At 34.2% G+C, this 18,454-nt stretch overlaps 1 protein-coding gene and 1 pseudogene across 5 annotated transcripts in view; both read right to left on the reverse strand.

Moving 5' to 3' along the window:
- Nucleotides 1–12,688, reverse strand: part of KIAA1841 (KIAA1841 ortholog) — a 51,725-nt gene extending 39,037 nt beyond the window's left edge. For 2 of the 5 annotated variants that reach the window (XR_003045635.1, XM_006909569.3), the window contains exons 1-4: nt 12,514–12,688; nt 7,880–8,038; nt 2,005–2,188; nt 1,151–1,244 (exon numbers count right to left, since the gene is read on the reverse strand). Coding sequence is in view for 3 of the 5 variants with exons in the window: in XM_006909569.3 (XP_006909631.1) it covers nt 1,151–1,244; nt 2,005–2,188; nt 7,880–8,029 (428 nt within the window). In the remaining 2 variants the exon portion in view is untranslated. Of the gene's footprint in view, nt 1–1,150; nt 1,245–2,004; nt 2,189–7,879; nt 8,039–12,131; nt 12,460–12,513 lie in introns of those variants that run through there. The other 3 variants (XM_015587596.2, XM_015587597.2, XM_025045117.1) reach the window with 3 other exon arrangements.
- On the reverse strand, nt 3,181–3,299 carry LOC112478111 (annotated as a pseudogene).
- Nucleotides 12,689–18,454: the final 5,766 nt, after the last annotated feature.

Here is an 18,454-nt window from a genome sequence, read left to right on the forward strand (position 1 = left end):
CAGGTAATGACTAGTATAAGGAAGCATAAAGCTTCTGTGGCTTTTTGGACCACAATATGATATACAAGATAATTCCAGTAAAAAAAAAAAATTACCCGATAAAATTTTCGTACCACACAAACAAACCTACCAGTTAAAAATCTATGTGAATAAACTAAAAATCACTGAATTATACACTTTAAAAGGATGAATTTTTGTATTGTGGTAAAATACACATAACATAAAATTTTAGCCATTTTTAAATGTACAGTTCAGTGGCATTAAGTACATTCATATTGTTATGCAAGCATCATCACCATCCATCTCCAGAACTTTTTCAGAGGTAAATTTTATGGTATATGAATTATACAGTAATAAAGCTATTATTTAAAAAAAATGGATCAAATATGTGGTGACAGAAAGAAATCTAACTATGGGAGGTGAACACACAATGTAAATAAATATACATATGCCTTACTGTTAAAGTGTACAGCTGAAACTTATTGGATTTAACCAATGTCACCATAAAAAGAGAACAAAAACAAAAAAACAAAAAACAAAACTACCAAAACTGAAATACACAAAGGATCTTTCAGAGACAGTGAAATGTTCTATATCTTCATTTGGATAATGGTTACATGGTGAACACATTTGTTAAAACTTATCAAAGTGAATGCTTAAAATATGTTTATTGTATGTAAAATATACAAACCATAGAAAAACTATCAAAACTTGCAATATATTAAAAGATATTCTAATTTTTAAATGTTTCTATAATCAGTAATTATATTCAAATACTTATATCTAAAATATATATCGTTTCTTTAATGAAATCGAAGAATTAATGGCAGAGACTTTTCTTCGCATTTTAAAATATACTTTTCAAAGTTTTATGTAGATGTTATTTCTAATATTTACAAAATGAAAATGAATTTTTAAATAGAAAACTAGTCTAATTTATAAATAACACAAATAAGCCTTATGTTTAGCTATCAAGCAGTCATTTATAGTTCAACGCATGAAACAACCTGATTTTAATTGTTTCAGAAATTGTGTAATGTGAAATTTCCTAAAATATGGTAACTGATATATACAATCACCAATCATATAGTTTATAATTTAAAGTTGATATTCATATTAAGTCTTATCTAGCAAAGAACCAGCCTCCTACCCTTCAGATTCTTCAGTCTTTTCTCCACCATTACGAGTAGTACAATTTTCACTTTCTGAAGAACAATTCCTTGTGGAAGCTATACTATGTCTTCCTTAAATACAGAAACAAACATACAAAAACAAAGCGGGGAGGTTAGCATTTCTAGCTCAGAACGGGTTTTTACTTATTGAATGGTTATACTGTAAATGCATAGTTTCCAAGACTAGTTAAAGACGGTACTTTGCAGGTGGCATTTCCCTTAAAATATCTAAAGGTATATAGAAAAAACAGTCCAAAAAAGGGATTACAAATTGCTAATGTTACACTGAAGATTTTAAAAACCTGATATGGTGTGTACAGATAGGGGTCAAATGCTCAAAATCCAACAATATAGTTTTTTCTTCCTGAAGTAAAATTTTACATGAATACTCTCTACTGCTGCTGAGATTAAAATAATTCACTACACTCTGAGGATTTCTAAAACCAGTCATTTCCTAAGTCATTGCAGAAAACATCTCTTCTACCCTGCCACTGTGTCATTTGAAGATACTGCTGACTACAATAAAGGACAGCTGTAAAAAAGATAACGCAAGAGATAAACAAGATCCTCTCAGTAAAAATTATTAAAGGTATTAAGTCAAAACCCTTTAAAATTTATGACATAACTAGACATAACTAGGCTAAAAGACTGGAGTAGTAAATTTTGATATAGGAAAGATTTTTTTTGTGTAATAGTGTTTGACTTGTATATTAACATTTAAAAATTTTTTCAAATATAACAAAGAGACAAATTTCTAAAATTCAGAAAGATACAAATGCAAATACATTTTTCTATTATAAGGACAAGTCCTGTATTTTGTTTAAAACCTCACCTGTTTTGGAAACTGCACCCTGACCAACTGGAGGCTCTTGAAATTCTCCCGGTACATCAAGCAGCGAGGATTTGATATAGGTAGCTAAAGTGTCCACAGGATTCTCTCCCGCCATGAGAGGACTATACTGGTTGTCAACAGGTGAGTTTCCGCAGCTCTTCAGTTCATCAAACCTTTTTGCACACTGTAATCACATAAATGCAGGTCTGGGGTTTTTTTGTTTTTTGTTTTTAATTAAAAAATGAGCAGATATTTTCTTGCCTACTATTGCTATAATTATTTCTTAAGTGAATATTAATCCATTGGGTAATAGCTAGAAAACTAGCACACATTTCAATACACAAAGCCTCTGACTTAATTTTTTCTTTTTTAAAATTCAGGATAGAATATTTTTTCAGTATGCTTTAACCCAAAGGCATAATATGTTTATCCTCTTGTAGAAAAATGAAGAATAACTTTATCAACCATATTTCTCTGTGGTCTGCACCTATTATCAATTGACAATTTTAATAATTTAGTTAAAAATGTGGTTTATATTTTTACCACCAGAATAAGATCCAATTCTAATCTTCAATGGAAAGTAAACCAAAAAATATCTGATTTGTGACACTACATTTTCTTTATTAATATAATGAAGACTTTGTCCCTACTAACAATGAGGTTTACCTTGCACAAAATACTGTAGTAACATTTGACGGCCACATATTTGGGCAGGTTTTTCTAGCATAGTGTTTTACCTTAACCAATTAGTTAGTCATAAAATCAATTTAGAAGGTCCAGATTAACAATTGAGATTAAATAAAAGAGAACAGATTAGAAAATATCAAGACTGCATTAAGCATTGTAAGGCTTAATATTCCATCATGAAAATGTCATTTCTATGTGTGTACTAGGTCACACCATAAAATGCCTTCCTACTGTGGGTTTTGATCAAACAACAATGCTATAGCATCTGCTTTTAAATCTTCATTAACATCAACATGGGTAGCAAATTCCATAGCAAACCAAGTAATCTGGGAGGTGCAAAAGGAGAAAAATATATACCACATAGATGTGTATACATTAAATGAATAATGCATTAGGTATGGCATCATATACTATTACACAAATATTTAACAAGTACCCACTAGATATTAAGCATCATCTTTTAAAAATTTTTTTATTTTTATTTTTTTACGCCTACAGCACCTGGTCTTCCTAGGTGGTCTCCCATCCAAATACTAACCAGGCCCGACCCTGCTTAGCTTCTGAGATCAGACGGGATCCGGCTTGTTCAGGGTGGCATGGCAGTAGACTAAGCACCATTTTCAGCAACAACTGTTTACATGGTTACCAGTACTACGAAGAAATGCCTAATCAAGGCTTTGAAAAGTGAAGTAACGCTTTTTTATAAAGACACTTAAAAGATAGGTAAGTGTAGACTGAAATCTTATGTAATCAATATGCTCATCTCTTTAAAGTCTTAAAATTAAATAAAAATAATTAATATGATAAATGAGAAACAATATATTTTTATATGAGTATTGAAAAAAGTGGTGAAAGTGTGGGCAAAGAAAGAAAAACAAATGCTACAACATTATAAAAATGTACAGGTTCACATATACATGTACAAGATAAAGAATATAAATGGTTTAGCCAAATTCATTTTTCCTACATAATGAGTTTATTTTTTATAACACAAAGAAAGTGGTAAGTAGGCCTTTAAAACATAGTTTCTTTTGATATCTTTCAGGTAAAGTTTATAGCTTTATTAAAAGCTGAATGTAGATTTATTTTACAAAGCTTACCGTGATTTCTAATAGTTAAAAAACAAGAAAATTATAAATCTGAATATTTGAAATGAATACGATTGCTTAAACAAAAAGCAAGTAAACTAAATAATTTAAACTATATTATTAAATTGTTTTTTGTTTTTAAGCAAAAATTACATGATATCCATATGCAAAGAATGAGGCGGACATCCTACCTCACACCACATACAAAAATTAGCTCTAACAGATCAAAGACTAAATATAAGAGCTAAAACTAGAAGACTCAAAAAAAAAAAAATACAGGTATAAATCGCTGTGACCCTGGATTAGGTGACAGTTTCTTAGATATGACACCAAAAGCACAAAAAACAGAAGAAAATTAGATGGACCTAGAGGTTATTATGCTGAGCAAAATAAATCAGGCAGAGAAAGATAAATATCATATGATTTCACTTATATGCGTAATCTAAGAAACAAAAAGAACAAACATGAAAAACAGACTCACAAATATGAAGGACAATCTGGTGATGGCTGGGCGGAGGGGGCCAGGGAGGGGCTGGGAGAATGGGGTGAAGGGTTAAAGAAGTACAAATTAGTAGCTGATAGATGGTCATGGGGATGGGGAGCACAGCATAGGGAATGCAATCAGCAGTAATGTAATGGCTATGTGTAGAGCCAGAGAGAAGATAGAGTAATTGGGAGAGACTGTTTCATAAACTATATAAATGTCTAACCAATGTACTGTATATTTGAAACTAATCATAACATAAAATAAAATGCAAAAAAAAAAAGTTTTAACTTTGTGTTTCAAAGGACACCATCAAGGAAATGAAGAGACAACCTACGAAACAGGAGAAAATATTTGCAAATCATATATCTGACAAGGGACTTGCATAAAGAATATATAAAGAACCCTTACTATTCAATAATAAAAAGACAAATAACTCAATTAAAAAATGGGCAAAGGATGTGAATAGACATTTCTCCAAAGATCTATAAAGGGCCAATATGCACATGAAAAGATGCTCAACATCATTAGCCATCAGAAAAACGCAAATCAAAATCTTAATAAGTTACCACTTCACATCCACTAGGATGGCTATAATAAAAAAGCTAGATAATAAAAGTGTTGACAAAGATGTGGAGAAATTAGAACTTCAAACATTGCTGGTGGAAATGTAAAATGGTGCAATCATTCTGGAAAAATTAGTTACATTATTTCAGCTAAATTAAACATTTATCTAAAATATCTTAATTCATCCTTTCTCCACTTTCAATACACCAGAAGGTCATTCAAAATGCATAAAAAATTATAATCCAGGAGATTAAGTGAGAGAACACTCAAGAAACTTAAGTAAATCAATATGCAACTGTCAAAAGGATTAGAAAAAGAGGTCAATGGATTAGAATAGTAAATCCAGAAATAGATCTGAAGGTGCAATTTTAAACCTGTAATAAAAAATTAAATATTCAATAAACACTGAGCAATTATCTAGTCATTAGGGACAAAGTTAATACTAAAATAAACTCCAAGTAGAGTCTAGATTTAAATGTAAAAAATAAAAGTAATCAGGAAAATGTATGTGACTATGCATTATACATAACTTTCAGGTGAGAATTTTCTAAACATGACAAAAAAGGCAGACAGCAAAGTAAAAGATGCACAGATTTTAACAAACTTTTAAACATTTCTATATATCACTAATATCTTAATAAGCTGAAAACAAACAAAAATATGCTAGATCAAGGGTTAATATATTACACTAGTAACAAAACAAATTCACAAATAGAAAAAGGACATGGAACAATAAAATGTAAAATGTTCAACTTCTTTGGGATTTAAAGAAAGGTAAATTAAAACTGCAATGAGATAACACCTATATACAAATGAGAATTTTGAAAAGACACATAAATAGTTGATATAGAAAGTGCAAGGACCAGGCACTCAGGATGACTGGACCATATCTTAGACGACCCTTCTAGTAGGCAATATGTAACAAAAGCCTTAAAAATGCACAAGCCCTCTGATCAAGCAATTATGCTTCTGAGATTATCTCCTAAGGAAAGGAGAATAAGATATTTATTGCTCTGGTATTTTAGTAGTCGAAAGTTGAAAACAATAGCCTAAATATCCAACAAAAGGGACTATTCAGTAAATTATGATATAGCTCAAGAAATAATATATTGCCATACAATGTTATAGAAATCTATTAGCTGATAAAGATGTTTACAACATGTTAAGTAAAAAGCAAGCAGCAAACAGTTCATTTGTTATATGTCCACTTTAACAATTCATATACATATAGAAAACATCTGGAAGGATATATACAAAGTATATATCTTACTTTAGGTAGGATCAGATTTATAATTCTGATTTTTTGCTGTTTCCTTTGTATGTATGTACTTCAACAACATGTTTTGCTTAATTATAAAATATTACTTAGAAATTAACACTACTTAAAAAGTCTGATTCACTATTTAGCTGTACTTTGATTAAAAAAAATTTCCTCAATTGGGTGAATTTAAATATGCAGTGGATAGTAACATGATGCGATAGAGTTGTTAATTTTCTTAGGTTTGATTATAGTACTGTAGATAATGTCCTTATCTTAAGGAGATGTATGCAGCAGTATATGAAGTGTTATCATGCTGAAACTTTTAAATGTCACAGAAAAATATTACATTAAGAGATCAAGCAAATACCTAGAATTGCTGAATCTATATAAAAGATATAGGGGTGCTGACAGTAAAAAGTTGGAAAAATAGTTGAATTCACAGGTTTGCCCTGTTTTAAAGCGTAACACGTTTTAAAGTCCAAAAGGTGAAAATGTATAAATTAGGGAGTGATAATATACACTAAAACTTAAGTTTCCTCATCATTTCACAAAGACCTATAACGTAACTGAGAGTAAGTAATCTCTGTGGGTGTTAGTTTTCTAAGCTATAAAAAAAGAGGGTGGAATTTGGTTCATTCACTAATTTCACAAATATTTATTGAATGTATTCAGTGGGCCAGGCAGAGGCGAAAATGATTAAAACCCACTGGGGAAAATCATTAATGTCATTATCTACTTTTAGAACTCAGATGAATCCCGCTTTAGGAGTCCTTTTAACAGCAAAAATTCTGAAGTCAATGTTTCTTAAACTAGGGTTTCATGGACGAATTACCAGAAATCTAAGAGTTTCCTATTAGAATATTTAGACTTTAAGTTTAGATTCTGAGTATAAAAACATTAATAAAATCACCTAGATTATCAGGATAAAAGAATATTTCAATGCCTATTTGATTGTTTATAATTAAGTAATTTCTGTACTAAGAAATATTTGAAGTGCCCAAGGCTAATTTTTATAAAGGACAAAGGTAGGGAAGGAACTTGGTAGAGGAGAGATGTATTAGCGCCAAGGGAAGACAAGTAATGTCATGGTGTAACCTAAGGCTTCATAATAGGTTAAAGAGAGAAAAGTGGAGGACGAATGAAGGCTTTGTAAGGCACATGGCAGAACTGGCTGAATACAAAATATTTCATGCCACAATAGACTGCATAATATTCGTGTTTATAATCGGCATTTAATTTCAGCAAAACACTATTACTTAGCCCATTAAGTAAGCATTATTAGTTTGAATTGTGTTAGTTTTAGTTTTAGTATCTATATGAAAATGAGGTTTATGGTAGTATAGGTGAGTTTATACCTAGCATTGTTAGTTCTCATTTAACTTATATTATGAGAAAAATAATTTGAGTCAACACTGGAAGTTTTTAAATTTTTCTGTAAATTACTCATAGCATTAGGGATTTAATACCATAAAATCTTATTTGCAAAAATTTTACCCACCCATAATTGTATAGCAACACCTCTATTGTTTAAATTAAGATATTGTTAGTAAATTTTCAGTTGTGTAAACATGTAAAGTAAGGCTGAATTTAAACATACCAGGTGAGTTAATATATTATAAAATTTATAGTTTTTATCTAGTCAAATTATATCACATGCATATTCAGCACTTATACCTGCATATATAATATATAAAACTCAAATATTTTTTTCTCTCTTACTAACTGTTCTTTGAAACTGATCACTTTTTCTGATTTTTTTCAGGAAATATCTGTGGGACTATTATTTACCTCTTTGGGTGTTAACCCAGGCACAAGCCTTGCCACAGTTTCCCAGTTGATGGTCTGATGGATTCCAATTAATGGATAAAGGATCATGTCCAACACCATTTGGCTGTTATTGCTCAGGAAATTGTTGTTTTCTGAATATCCACGACTCATCTTTTGGAACTAGAGATGAAGATGACAAACAAATTTATTCACATTTGATATCCAAATGTTTTCAAAACATTATAAATCAGTAATAATTCATTCCTACGAACTACCTGCTACTATGTAAAGGACAAGTAAAACTGACTTAAAATAAACACAGAATATACAACTCAAGCTCTTCATATATAATAGCATTTCAGTACTATGGATTGGTGGATGGATGAAGGATGGACCGATAAATACGTGATAAAAAAGTAAAATAAAATATTAATGGTAGAATATAAGATATACAAGTGTTCATTAAAATTCTTTTACTTTGCTGTATGTTTAAACTTTCTTATAATAAAACACTGGGGGTAAAAGTTGAATATATCTTCCTAAAAAAATCCTTTAGTGTGCCTGGTTTATACTTTGATTAGCAATGTGTGGTTGGTAGAATTAAACTGTAAAAACAAAGCTCGTTATAAAAAATTATAATTTCATTTTAGCCCTAAGCAATGTTTATTTTTCTGTGAGTAAATGTCACGCTACAAACAAGGAAGGCTGAGCATACTTGATTTTTTACTGATCAATCAAATGAAACTTAAAACCAAGTTCATCTGACATTTTAGGATAAGCATAATTATTGTTATTGTGCCATGTAATTATTAGCTATAAATGACAGGGAGATTATTATCAACAACTGTAATTAGTATTTTTACTTGTTTGAAACAACTTTTTTGGGGAAAGTTCTCTTCTTCCTTGTAAGCAGCAATGTGACAATTGGCCTAATATGGTTCCTTATACACTCACTCAGACACACGCCCTGACATTCATATATAAAAAGCCAAGACACCTCCACACACATGCACACACCCACTCACTCCTGCAGAGGGGAAGCTTCTGTTGCTTCTTCACCTGTCTCTCCACCCATCTCTGCTCACATCACATCCTCTAGTTCAATCCAGGAGCCCTTAAATAACAAACCCAGTGACCAATGATGTCCAAAATCTTCAGGCAAGGATCACCAAGAAAAAAGCTCTAGATGGCTTTCCAAATGAATGTAGTTCAATAAACATTTAGTGAATCTCAACTATGTGCCAAACATCAGGGATACAAAAATAAACATGGCACGGTCTCTGTCCTCAAGGAGTTTATGGTCTGGTGAGGAGTACCAGCAGACAAGCAGATCATCTGAATATCATCTACTGAGAGCCAAAGCAAAGGGGAGCAATGAAGGGGAGGAGGAGAGGCACATAATAGCTGTTATTTGTTGAGTATTTACTAGGAGCAGGGAACAATGCTAAGTCTTTTACATAAGTTAAAAGAAAATAGGTGCTTCCCCCCAATTTTACAAGATGATGAAACATATTCAGATAAGTCATTTGTACAAGGCTATAGAGTTCATAAGAGGCAGAGCAAGGTTAAACTGACTCTCACATCCATGCTGTTTCCATTATACACAAGAGGTATGTAACAGGGGAGACAGCAGGTTGGGAATGATGGCTTACGGCAAAGAGACTAGCACATTTTAAAGTCAGTTATGATTTAGTGAAACAATTTTAGAAGCTTCTGTTGGTGAGGCAGGGGAGGGTGGAGGCTGTGGTGTCAAACAGAAAAAGCAGCTATACCACTAAAACTTAAAGAATTTTAAGAATTTATATCAATTATACTTCAATGAAACTAAAATTTAAAAACAAAAGAATTTTAAGAACCTTTTTGTATCAATGTATATGAGACATTTCTTATTTTATTCAAACCTTTACTGAGCCCCCACTATGTGCCAGGCATTGTAGCTGAAGTTAGAACATAAATTTACAGAAGAAATAATGACAAAGGTCTATGGCTCCTCCTATCTATGGCTTAAATGATGATGAATTTTTGGTTGGGAATATAATTTCCAAATAGAAGTTGTTCGTATGGAAAATGCCATCTATTTTAGGACAAGAAGTATGAAGCAAAGGTCTACTGCCAGACCAGTACAATGTAAAATGCCATGTACATGGGAGTCTACAGCTGTGGTCTGAGTTTTAGCTCCATATATGCTAGTCAAGGCAAGTCATCTGAACTTAAGCAATATAATTAAGTGATGATAATACTTCTGATATAATAAAATTGAGATGATAATTTTGTGGAAGCACTTGAAGACAATAAAAGCGCCTCGCAAAGGTGATGCAGCATAAAGTAATAGCATATACCTCCTAGATTGTGTCGAAGATTATGTGAGATGTTTAAATGTTGGAATGTGGAATTGGAATGTAGAAGTTCTCAATAAGTGTTAACAATGATTAGTACTATGTAATTGTTTACAAAAAACACTGGTATAGGACAACAGGCGATAGACATCATAAAGTTATACTACATGTGTCTGTATGTACATTAAAAAGAAACAAATAAAAACACTATACACTCTAATAGCATAGCTTCCTAGCAACCAGAGAGGTATAGATGGGCCAGAATCCTGTTGTGGATAAGTGTATAAACTCTGGAAGCCAGACTGCCCAAATCTTTATCCCAGTTTTACCATTAAGGTATCATCTGGTTCAGATTACTTATCTCTATCACTCAATTTCCTCATCTGTAAAACAAAGAATAGTAGTTAGCCCCCAATACTTTTGAAGATATGGACAGAGCTACTTGGTACACAGGAAGGACTATATAATGTTTGTAGTAGCAAATTATATTACTGTTCCAGATATCCTGAGATTAAACAAATTCATAAAGATAAATGTGACAAACAAAAGGAGAGACGGCAACTTTTAAATGAAGTATATCTTCAACAAAATGAATAAAAAGTCAGATCTAGATTCTTATCCAGCTTTACCATTTTTAATTGTCTCAGCTACAAGAAAACAATACCTACCTTTGGGGTTAAGGATTAAATAGTAATATATATAAAGCACCCAGTACACTACCTGGCATATGAAAGGTATTTATTATTATTATTTTTCCTCTTCTTATTTTGCCCATTATTGGTATTAAAAATTTCTAAGAATTAGTTTAATAATTGTAAAACATTGCCTTGAGTCTAGTTGAAATAGATTTTACAGAACTTCATTGTTCTCCACTTGTGTGCCTAGCACATCATCACTTGTCATACCATGCAATTTGAGATGTATGTTAGGGCATGGGGTATTCTATTATAATTTGTTTCGGTCTCAGCAGAAAGCTGTCTAAAATGTAATCCAGGGCAAGGACCTTGGTGCTGTTTTTTTCATTTCTTAAAAGTTCTAAAATATTTATTGTGGCCTACAATGTGCAGGCACCTGTTAGCTAATCAAAAATATTGTCCAGATTAAATATTTGTATGTATATTTCAAATATGATACTCATGGTATACCTGTTTAAGAATAATTTAAATAATCTAGATGGGAAAAAAATTTTTCCTGTTGACACTTTCTTTACAAAACTGAATCATCCCAATTAAGGGAAGACTACACAGTATTAATTCCAGTTAAAGGAATGTTAAAGAAAGTATCCCTTAGAGTCTGAATGTAAGTATGACAGGCATAGCACTAATAGATAACCCTTAATAACATAAAATTCTCTTGGAATAGTTGTCACAGTGCACCTCATTTTGGGAAAAAAGTGTAGACTTATCAAAAACTGTGACATAAAAGTTTGAAGCTCAAATTACACTACTACTGAATCTACTCCCATTCGTGATAAAATATATTCAAAAAGTTAGTGTTTAAGGTGAATCATGTTATTTACCAGAAACGAAAATTATATTTGTTTAATAGTTTTTAATATCACACCTTATGTCCTCTCTCCTATTCCTACAGTATTGATTTATTTATACGTATTAATTAGACCAAACTAAGAACAAATAGAGGTCCACGACTGGCAACGGATTTTTTTCCTTTTTTGAAATAGAAAAAAGCTCTTGTAGACAGGCTTTTTTTTTCTTAGACAGTGTTAAGATGGGAAGCGAGAGGGGGCCAGCAGGGCAGGTCAATGGACTTTGGCATATCAGGGGGTGGGAGGTAACACTGAGTCATCCTGCACCAGGAGAGAAGACTAGTGTCCAGGTTTCCTGACCTCAAACGAGAATGGAGCCAGTTGGCTTTCATCGTGAAGAAAATATAATCATATCCGAAATCCAGGATGAATAGACCAGAGCCCTACAAACCTTCCGCCCAGAGGCTCACTGCGCGGGGCGTCCTCCGTACAGCCCAGATCTTCGCGGTCTCCAAACCCGCCTCCATCCCGCGTTGGGGCAGAAACTCTCCCCGCGCGGAGACGTGGGGGCGGACAAAGGCGTCCGGCAGAGGGGCGCGGCCGCGCCGGCACAAGCTGGGCTTCCCTCCGCTGGTGCGCGGGCGAGACGGGCTACAGGGATCTGGAGCAAGCAGGGCCGGAGGGCGGCGGGCTACGCGTGGGGGCGTCCGCAGGAGTTTGGGCGGCCAGGGGAGGAGGCCGCGGCGGGAACGCGCTGGCTGCCAGCGGTGCCGCCCCTCGCCGCACTTCCTGTCCCCCGGCCGGCACCTAAGGAACCTCGGCGCGTCGCTTACCTCCACAGGGCCGCGGCGGACCTCGCTGAGCCTCCGTCACCTGAGGTAGCCAGCTCTGCCCGCGCTCAAGCCATGAACCTCCTGCGACCCGGCCCGCAGTCCGGCCCACGGCCCTCACATAAGGCCCTCACACGCCGCCCCTCCCTCTGGTAAGCGGCTCGGGACCACCCCCGGGGGCGGAGGACCGCCGGGCCCAACACGCCCCTCCAATCACAGGCCAGCGCCACAGAGGCAGAACCAATGAGCGACGAGCTCCTGCCGGGCGGGAGGGAGCCGAACAAGCGGCTGCGGCAAGCGGCCGCCTCGCCTCGCCTTTGCCTTCCCCTGCCCCCTCTTGCACTGACTCTAAGGCTTGTCGCAGTGCAGCGTCCCCACCCTCCCAGCGTCTTGTCTCTTAGCAACCAGATCTTCCAAGCCTGATCTTAGGTGACCAACTCTTGAGTCCAGAAGAAAGGGGAATACAGGAGAAAGAAAACTCGGATATGGATAAAATGGTTGGCAATGCAAGTCACTGTGGTATATAGCTGCTTGGGTTAGGTAGAATGGGAAAATTGTACGATCTGAGGGACACCAAAAGTATCTTGGGTTAAGCATTGTCTTTATCAAGAGGCACCTCTAGGCACCTCTTGAAAAATGTAAATAGCGCTGGGTTACAAATTCAGTTTTCATTCACATTAATAAGTTCAGCATGAGTGTTACTGTGAATATTATCACTGGGGAACTAGTAAACATGTAAGGCTCAGTCTTGTAGGTGTAGAACAGGGCCATAACGATGTTTTCGGAGAGGGTGTCCTGACACAAGAAAAACTATGTGCAGAGAGTCCTTAGGTGAAAGCAAGCCTGGAATATTTAAGTAACTGCAAGGAGGTCAATGTGACTCCTGTGAGGAGAGTAGAGGGTGAAGAGTAGAGGGGGGTCAGACGGCATAACCACTTGTAGACCACCGTATGGACTTTGAGTTTTTACTGAGTCAAATGGGAAGCCGCTGGCAGGTTTTTAGCAGAGGAATGTTATGACATTAAAAACAAAAAACAAACAAAACTAATATTCTTCCTGTTTTGACTACAGGTCTGGTCAGGTAAGGGCAGAGGTAGAATGACAAGTCATGAGGCTATTACAATAATATATGTGAGATGTGAGTAAAAGGGAGAAATAAAGAAGGATTCCAAAGTGTTTGGCCTAAACAAATGGAAAGATGTAGTTCCAATTGATTGGCACACGGAAGAAAATGGAGGAGAAACAGGTTTTGAAGTGAAGGTCAGGATTTTTAAGCACACTAAATTTCAGATACCAAGTGAAGATATCAAAGTGGCAGATTTGATTTTGGAATTCAGATGAAAGGTAAGGCCTAAAGATATAAAATCTGAAGTTGAGAACATATAGTATTATAAGTCACCAGAATGGATGAGAACATCAAGGAAGTGAGTATACAATAGAGGACCCTGGGGTCATTCACAAGTAAGGATGAGAAATCAGCAATGAAGAGCGAAAAGAAGGAGTCAATAATATTGTAAGGAAACGGAGGACCTTTGTAAGGAGGTCCATAATGTAAGGAGGACCATTATGTTGTCCTAGAAGCCAAGGGAAAAAAAGATTTTCAAGAAGGAGGGAGTGATCAACTCTGCCACCAAGATCAAGTAGAATTAATACTGAGACTGTTCACTGGATAGCAATGTAGTTTACTTAGTGTTTACTGGTGACCTCAACAAGAGTTGTTTCGGTGCGACCCCAAAGCCTGCCAAATTGAGTTCAAGACAGAGAAGTTAATAGATACCCTCTAAAACTGGTTAAGTCAAGAAAAAGCCGGATGAGCAAATTATTTAGAAATAAAGAGGTAAAAACAGAAGAGCAAAAAAGTTAAATGTGGCTGCTTTTGGGATCAGGTCTCTGGAAGGAAGCGCATTAGGCAGCAAAATCGACAACTCTCTCAAGGGTAATAGAGCACACTTGGTTGCAGAAAGCCACCTTGGCTTCTAGTTAAATACGAGATTGATTATTCATTTTTATCTCCTTTCTCCTCACAATCAAAAATTAGAATGAGAATAATAAGAAGCATTAAACAATAAGGACAAAGCATAAAAGAGAAAACAATGAAACTTTCAGAAGTCAGAATATAAAATAGACTTAGTAGAGGGGATGAAATGACAAAGACGGGGATTCTGACAACTAAGACTGTTTACACTATAGAACCCTTGAAAGACTCAGTACTTGAAAGCATCAGGCACCATTCCTTGTAGCCAGATATAGTACACAGAAACTAGGCAAATAAAAAAGGAATATCAATGCCAAGAAAACCACAATGTTATATAAGAAATGAATAGGGAGAAACAATATTTACATGGTAATGCAAACATTTTCACTGACTTGACTCAGAGTTAAAATATTATTATACTGGGAAGATGGGGTAAGAGGAAATGTGGGATAGTAGTGCAGGGCAGTCAAATACTATATGGGGTTAGGGGAAGAAAGGAGGTTAATAGATAACCTCTAAAATTGGTAAGTTGAGAAAAAGCCAGATGAGCGCATTATTTAGAAACAAGAAGGTAAAAACATAAGAGCAAAAAAGTTAAATGTGGTTCCTTTTGGATCGGGTCTCTGGTGTGAGGCAGGGGACTACTTTACTTCTTTGTTTTTTAAATCACAATTTGTATTTTTAAAACCATGCGACTGTATTAATTTGATAGTTAAAAATGTAAATGAACAGATAAAACATAAGAAGTAAAAATAAGAAGTAAAAATAACTTCAGAAAAGTTATTTGTTCAACTAGGAAAATACTGACAATAAAAAATTAACCATAACAATCTAGAATAAAAACTTCAAGTGATACCAACATTGCTGAATGAATAGAAGTAGGGGGACAATAGGGAGAACTGTCTGGAGAAGAAAGCAGGGAGGATGATAGTGTGCCAGCATTCTTGTGTTGTTATGACTCCAATATTGGGAATTTCAAACACCGGTGGAAAAAAATAAACATAACCACAACAAGAATAAAAATAGCATGAATAGCATGTATAGCTTTCAAACCTACAGAAGAAAATCTGATCTATAAAAAAAGCAGAAGGCATAAGTACAAAACTTGTAATAAGGTGATATAAGTATGAAATAACTGATAAAACAGTAAGAAGCTATCAACAACTGGAGATTTTAAATACATTCCTTTTAGAAACAGCAAAGATCAAAAAATAAGCAAATATAGAGACAAATTTAAAATATAAATGCAATCTATCATACAGTTCAATCTAACGTAATTCCTACCTCACGTTTCCACATGGAAGTATTTCTCTAGAATAACTGATGCCTTTTTCCTCCCTCCTCTTCTTCGCTTACTGCTTTTCATGAGAAGAGTGAGTTAACTGATTGGCAAGTTTGGAAGATAATTTTAGAGCTGAAAGGAAATAAAATTCTCAACTCCAACTACAGTTTTGAAGGTGGAAGAATCAGAAGGCCATAAAATTCAAATACTTTCCTCAATCAAGCTAACATTAATTCCAAATCTGTGGTTCATTTTGTGGCCTATTCAGGGTCTAGGACTCATTTTTGGAAAGTCCTCTTTTCTTGTTATGAAGTAGAAAACTAATTTGATGCAAGATAATAATGGTGTTTAACTCACAATGCTCTATGTGAACTTCCTAATATGTGTATAATCTATGCTATCTTGAGCAGGAAACCAGTTAAAGGTTAAAAATGCAAGTTTATTTCAGTTACTGACTGTAGCTATTTACATCAAGCCAAAACAGATTAAAATAACATTTTGATTCCTAAAAAAATTAGAATAAGCATTTCTTCAAAGCTGTAAATACAAGATAAATATACCAAGTTCAATATATTCCTCTGTAACAGAAATAATAGAATACCATTTTCAATGGCAACAAAAATTACAAAGAACCTAGGAATTAGCCAAAAAAATATGATATCCTAAATAAATGGAGAAATTGTATTCACGAATGAGATGATTTGACATTGTTAATATGTTAATTCTCTCTAAATTAACTTATAAATTTAATGCCATTCCGATCAAAATCTCAACATCTTGTTTTAGGGAAACTGATAAGTTGATATGAAAGTTTATACAGAAGAATATAAATTCACAAAAAGCTAATTTTAATAAAGGACAAAATAGATTCACCTAGCAGATATTAAGACATACTAGCAGATATTAAGAGAAGTGAAGCTGTTTTGTTAATTAAAGTGTTATACAGGAAAAAGAACTGACATGTATCAATAAAACAGCCCCAAGCAGTTTCATGTTTATGGGAAATTGGTATGTAATAAAATGGGGAAAATACGGATATTTAGCAGATGGTGTTAGAAAAACTGCTACAGTCCTTCTCGGCATGCCCAGCAGACATTCACACTCACAAGACCAAAAGGATATAATTTGGCACCAAGGTCACTTAGTTCGGCAGGATAGTACAGCACAGTAAACATAGCACGGAGAGAGGAAAGCATCCTTCTTAGAGAAGCCTCATGTGCCACAGGAACTACTATCAGTTACCAGTCGTACCTTATTCAGAAGTCTCAAAGCCTGTGCCTTTTCATTTTACAATTAAAAAATTTTGCTGGGTAAATAACATATTTACCTTGTTTATCATATTACCATATTTATCTAAACAGCAGATTTCCCTAAAAAAATTGTGCTAAGGAAAAAGTAAACCCAAGATAATTTTCCCATAGACAGAGAAAGGGTTTTGTTAACCTTCTCCCCTTAATGCCTATCTGGAGAAAAAGTTGGATTCATACCTCATACTATATCCAAAAATAATTCCAATTAAAATTAAAGACCTAAATAGTAAAACTATAAAACTGACAGAAGAACAAGACCTAAAAAACACAAACAATTAGGGAGAAAATTAAAGATGTCCATTCCATGAAGGATATCAAGACAAATTTAACAAATCAGACTAAGTTATTTCCAATATCCGAACATCTAGAATCTATAAAAAATGTCTTGTGCTATAATCAGTAAGAGAAAAACCTAACAGAAAAATGGGCAAACTACTAGTATTTTCCACAGAATAGAAAACCAGAATGTCTATAAAGCATATGCTCAGCCTCATTAGTAATCAGATAATGCATATTAAGACAAAATACATTTTACACATATCAGATTAACAAAAATCAGAAAATATTAAGTGCTGCTAAAGACTTTAGAGAAAATGAAACCCTTATATCTTGCTGGTGCACGTGTAAACTGGGATAACCATTCCTAGGAAGCGGCCAGCATTACTTAACTGAAATTAAATATGTATACATACAAAACCCCAGTCATTCTACTCTAGGACATATATACTACCACAGAAACTACAGGGCAGGTTCATAGCAAGATATGTACAAATTTGTAGACGTGAGAACAGCTGGAAACAACTTAAGTATCTATCACTAGAGGAAAAGATAAACTACTGGTATGTGAATGCAATAAACATGTGTCAGTCAGAAGTGTGTTATATATAGTAACATGAATAGGTCTTAAAAATCTAATATTTTATGAAAGTTAGAAAATGAAATTTATACTATATCAATTTTATAAGATTTAAAACTTATACAAGAAATATTATAATTTTTCATGGAAATATACCCCACATTTGGAAGATGGCTTGGAAAGATAAATATTAAATACAGTAAGAAAGAGGAGTATGGATTTATAGGCAGGAGATGAATAGAGTAAAATAAAACAGTACAAAAATGTAGCCTTTCTAGGTCAATGACATTAGTATCATTGATAAAAAGTATGATTGATGACTGACTCAAGTCTGAGCATCTGATATCCTTAAAAATTAAAACAAAACATTTATTTTACATGAGCGGAAACATTAAGACTTAGATTATTTAAACATTATTTTAATGTGGAAAACTGTTCATGGGCCATAATATAGTAAGTACCCCATATGATCTGTAAGGTAGCTGACTTTAAATGAAACAGTTCATTCTCTCAAGATAAAT

The sequence above is a fragment of the Pteropus alecto genome, unplaced genomic scaffold (assembly GCF_000325575.1).
Source record: "Pteropus alecto unplaced genomic scaffold, ASM32557v1 scaffold131, whole genome shotgun sequence".
Taxonomy (NCBI): Eukaryota; Metazoa; Chordata; class Mammalia; order Chiroptera; family Pteropodidae; genus Pteropus; species Pteropus alecto.